Genomic DNA, 5,412 nt, shown 5'->3' on the forward strand with positions numbered 1-5,412 from the left:
AGCCCTAGAACTGCAATTCACTAGCTCAACCAATAGCATCACACCATCAGTGTCACCAAACAGAGGCATGTCCCATAGTTTAACCCATCAAAGTTAGTTATAAGAAATGTGATGATATCTTCCAGACAGCTCCCAACCGAGTTGCTCAAAATGTCCATAAATGAGGACACGACTAATCTTGATCGGTGTATACAGGCTACATAGGTTTGTGTACTTTACCTGCAAGGCCTGGTCACACACTTTTGCTGCTAAACTCCACTGGAGTAGCCAGATAGACAAAGATGAGACTTTTGGGAAGCAATAGCCCATACCACATGGCAGACCCATACAACCTTCATTCTAACTATCAGCTAGTCTGCCAGGTCAGGTTCCCATAACTTACTCGACAGGGCTCATATGAATCGCGGTTACACGTGAAAACTACTTACATGGAACTCGTATAATCCCTTTGAACTTGGATGACAGTCTCAACCTGCAAAGTTTCAAAGACCCAATCAAAGCCAATCCGCCCAGATGATTCATTCACTAAATTGTTATTAAATAGTTATCCAAATATAATAACCTGTCAACTAGTGTGGTCCCAACTCCATTGCTTCATAGCAAGCTAAGCACTGTCTACATGATGTTATAATGGTTACAAGGAACAGGGTAATGAACCCGTGGTTAATCTACTAGGTATCCTATCAACAACAATATGATAATTATTTCCCTACATGCACTCCTATTGAAAAGTTCTACATGCACAAACTCCCACACCCGCTCGCATGCTACATCAGATGCCAACGTGCCAAGGTACTGCACCCAAATTCAAATGTGTATCCTATATCCCATTCTATATTATATATAGCTAAAAGAGTGATCCCCCCTACTTCTAATGTTCTTAACATGCATGCTTTCGCATCATCAAAATTGTTGTGGCTATTAGATTTACTAGCTTGATTCACCACCATTCGTTCGATATATGCATGAGAATCCTCTACCATGCAACATCCATTAGTGCATTCTAAGTAAGTTTTAGATGAGTATTGCATTTAAATTGTGACATGCACTACAACCCACTACATATTTTTCCTAGCCATGCAACCATGCCACATCAACAAGCCATGTATGTAAGTTATAAGTTATATTTTTTTCCACTAGCATATCGATGCAACGCTGCCACCTCATCATTTCATGCATGTAAGTCATTGGTTATTATTTTTTGCATTAGATTTTGTGTTCTCCTAGACATGGTACGTGTGTTGGGCGCTTGGAGCATACCTGTATGGCTGTACAGTTGACCTTCACTTGTTTATTAGAAACAACACTCTTTTCCTCTATTGCTAAATATCTACAACCCACTATATTTCTTCTAGCCATGCAACCATGTTACGTCAGCAAGCTATGCATATAAGTTACAAGTTATATTTTTTGCATTAGCTATATCCATTGGCACTGCCATGCCACATCATCGGTTCATGCATGTAAGTCATCCGTAATTTTTTTGCACTAAACACTGTGCTCTCATAGACACGGTATATGTGTTGGGAGGATAACCACATAGGTGATCCTTCACTCTTTTTAGAAATGTCACTCTTAACTGCAATCCAATTTTTATTCTCCTTTATACATCATTTTGTTATATGCTTTATATTTTCTTAATATTTTTGAAGGGTAAATCGAGAATACTGTTACATCTTAATTTCATTAGTTTTAGTTATTTGTGTAGCACCTAATTATGCATTTCTTTGAATAAGATTACCGCGTCAACCGCACAGGGTATCATCTAGCTAGACAGATAGATGATGTACCCAAGTGCACCCAGCAGCTCTGCCCCTTCCATCCTTGCATTGCATGATGCGCGGGTTGCTACTGAGAGACATTTCTGTGAAATGTGAATAAACACTTTACAGATTTGGCATGAGAACGGTGCTACTGAGAGACATTTCTGTGAAATGTGAATAAACACTTTACAGATTTGGCATGAGAACGGTAATCTCGATGGCAGGAAGCATGTTATAATAATAGTTTCACTTTGATGCGTCAAATATTCCAGCTTTGTTATGATAAAGGCAAATACGTACTAGGTAAATAATGGCAAGCAAGAGACCTCATCCCCACTATGAGAAGTACAAACTATGGCTTTACAAAGATGAGACCAAATAGGTGCGATTCTCAGACTGCAACCGTCGCTCCGTCAGAAACCATGCTGGTTGATCCAACAGGGGGAAAATCCTAGCCGAAAGCCTCATTTTCTAAGTGCATTCATCCTGTCTCTCAGGTAATACAGCTTAGCTCTCCTGACTTTCTTCCTGTCCAAGATCTTCATTTCTTTGATGTTTGGTGAGTAACTGAATGGAAAAGAGAAAGTCGCATCAGAAATATAATCCAAGCAAATACTTGATAGCTAATTAGGAGAAAGACATGTGGCCATTCAAACAACAATAAACTTAAAAAATCATAAATAATGGGAAGCTCAAATCAATCTAGCTAGTACTCCCTCTGTCCAGAAATATAAGATGCTTTGGATATTTCAATATGGACTACATATGGACAGAAATGAGTGAACAAACACACTAAAATGAGTCTATATACACCCAAATCAGAAAAAAGTTGGAAAATATTATAATAGTGGATCGGAGGTAGTATCATATATGCTGGCAAAGATGCAGGGGTTATATGTAATCATATGTCGATATCTTTCAAGTTTAATTCTAGTTATGCTAGGTCTAAATATTAAAAGTTGAATACATACATATAACTGCAGAACAGAGCACAAAGATCCTGAGAATCAAAAGAAAAAAAAACATATAAACTGCTACTTGTAGCATTCTTTGAATGTATTTGTTTCCACAGAAAATGCAGAACAAACAAAGAAAAGGCCACAAGGTCAGAACAATTGGGATTTGAACATAACCGGATGACGTGTTTATGGAACTACAACCTCCACTTCGAACAGGAAGCTAAAAGGGCACAAGCAGTCATGTCAATCATTCCACAAAATAGCCAAAGGGATCATATGTGCCTACTTGGTACCAGAAACTAGCTGTGCCATCTCATCATTAACTTATTTCAGGGTCATTACCTAAGTATGTACCATAGCATGGACCAGAATATAGTATGCATGGATTTACAACAAATGGAAGGACCAGATGAATCTAGTTTGATTGTTCTCATCGGCAAATGAGAAACTAGAGGAACATAAGGAAGTCGGCTGTTGGTTATCTAGCCTAAACAGGAGACAGGGGATGGGAGTGTGACAAGATAAAACTAGCAAATGCAGGAGATGGGAAAGAGTGAGGAAAACAACTACTCCCTCCGTTCACAATATAAGATGTTCTATCTTTTTTCTGAATCGGATATATATAGACACGTTTTAGTGTGTTTATTCGCTCATTTCAGTCTGTATGTAGTCCATATTGAAATATCCAGAACATCTTATATTTGTGAACGGAGGGAGTAGCAAATAGGGGAGAGTCCTCCCACAAGTTAGCCCTTGGGCCTCTCCCCCAACATCAGCAATACCAGCATGACAAAAACTTTACTACCTGAGCAGTGAGCAGTCTTCTCAGTTCTGCAAACATCCAACTAGATTTCTCACACAGGAATTACACAGCTACAGTTTCACTGGCCTTAATTTATCCGGGGATATTGTTAGGTATTTTCTTTTTGAGAGAAAGGATATTGTAAGGTTACTCACAAACAAGGGACAAGAACTCCCTGTCTGATATCCTAACGGACAGGGAGAAGTAGCCCACTAAGAACATGACGTTTAGTGGTTGTTGAATTGTTGCCAGATTTGAATAAAGGATATAACAGAACCAAGAGGTACTTCAATCTCAGCATGATATGTTCCAAGACAAAGCAGTATAAATATTTCAAAAAACAATGGAGTAGAAGAGCACATGTTTGGTTTGACTTACAGTGGAAAGACGGACTCAACTCCCACACCAGCTACTAATCTACGCAATCTGAAGGTTGTATTTATCCCAGCATTGCGCCTTGCTATCACAATCCCTTTCAATGTAGACTCTCGCCGTTTGTTCTCAGGAACTTGCTGTTTATTCACAGGATCAGTGCCAGAAATGTATCTGGAGAGCGCTAAAGCAGGAATGTGAAATGCTATACCAATCTCATCTGAATGATGCATCCAGGCTGCACATCAGGGATCTCCCTCTCCGAACGGACCTTATCAACCGCCTCTTTGTTCAAGATCTGCAAACCCAGACAAAGAATATAACAAGCAGTTTTATGCTTTTGCGGTAACATTGCGGCTACTGGATGTTATATACTTAGTAGACTAGTAGTTCCTGCAAGTAACACAAAGTTTACATTCATAATGTGCCTGGCAGTCTTGTCGGGCCTCTTGAACTTGATGCGTGGGGGGTGCTCAACCGCAGGGGAGCTGGAATCGTCCTCGTCCGAGGCAACCTCAGCACTTCCCACCGTCGACAAACCCCTCGGCATGAGAACCTCCGCGCAGAAACCAGAGGAAGCAGTCACACCATGACATGAAATGAACCGATTCTGCACGCAAAGAAATTGATCCATATGACATGACCTGGACAAATTCGAAGAAGACACAAAAGAGGACAAGAATCCTACCCCAGTTGGAGGAGTGAACCCGTAAGTGCTGAGGTGTTTGATGGCCGAGGATGGCGGCGTAGCCCCCGGCTGAGTGGCTACAGGAGCAGCAAACTCCAGGAGCCTCGCCGCAGCCCCGCGGCTTCCGGCTCGGCAGACATTCCGGAGCAAAGATTGCATCCTGAGGCCCGCACGCTGCGAAGAAATTGCGGAGTAAACCAGGGGCGGATCCAGTATAGGACATGGGTCATAATTTTTGCAAGAAATCGAAGTTAGTGGGTACTCTACAATGCTGCTGTGCTGGTAACTGTGTCAGATCCGGATACAAATATCTGCATCAGGGTTCCGGGTGCTCGGTTATGGAAAGATGAAAGGGAAGGGAAGGGCGTACCAGGTGGTTGGATGCTCGTCGCCGGCGAAGGGGCAAGACGAAGAGGGCGGCGCCGCCAGGAAAGAGAGGGAGAGAGAGGGGAACGGAGGGCTGGTGAAAGAACAGAGACTTACGTCAGGCGACGAGCCGGCCCAGGCCCAGCGGGAAACAGCGACCCAGCTCGGGGGCAGGAATTGGCCCGTTTCTCTATTTTCCGTTCTTTCTTTTCCCTGCAATCTTTATGATTATTAGTTTATTGTATTTATTTCTTCAAGAAAAATTGTAGTGGATGCATGTTTTATTAGGTAACACGGTAATTAAACATAAATATTACAGTATAAAACAATCCTCCCAATAAAGCAATACTGGATCCCATGTTCGAAAGAAAAGATAAACGTAGCAGCTTAAATAAAAGCATCAGGAAATATATGTGATTTGTTTCATAAAATAGGAAGGTATTAAATGCATCTCCAGCCTCA

The 5,412-nt window shown here is 41.4% G+C and overlaps 1 protein-coding gene across 2 annotated transcripts; it reads right to left on the reverse strand.

The window, feature by feature from the left end:
* Positions 1–1,977: 1,977 nt before the first annotated feature.
* On the reverse strand, positions 1,978–5,106 carry LOC125550772 (uncharacterized). 2 transcript variants are annotated; one of them, XM_048713859.1, is made up of 6 exons: positions 4,955–5,105; positions 4,585–4,758; positions 4,312–4,506; positions 4,108–4,194; positions 3,903–4,036; positions 1,978–2,330 (listed from the first exon to the last, which is right to left on the reverse strand). In XM_048713859.1, exons 2-6 carry the CDS (start codon positions 4,741–4,743, stop codon positions 2,228–2,230), a joined length of 678 nt encoding a protein of 225 aa, XP_048569816.1. In that variant the 5' UTR covers positions 4,744–4,758; positions 4,955–5,105; the 3' UTR covers positions 1,978–2,227. The 2 variants fall into 2 exon arrangements, with proteins under 2 accessions (XP_048569816.1, XP_048569815.1); XM_048713858.1 differs by having other exon boundaries at positions 4,312–4,758; positions 4,955–5,106.
* Positions 5,107–5,412: the final 306 nt, after the last annotated feature.

The sequence above is a fragment of the Triticum urartu genome, chromosome 4A (genome assembly GCF_056163025.1).
Source record: "Triticum urartu cultivar PI428250 chromosome 4A, HENAU_Tu73, whole genome shotgun sequence".
In the NCBI taxonomy this organism is placed as follows: domain Eukaryota; kingdom Viridiplantae; phylum Streptophyta; class Magnoliopsida; order Poales; family Poaceae; genus Triticum; species Triticum urartu.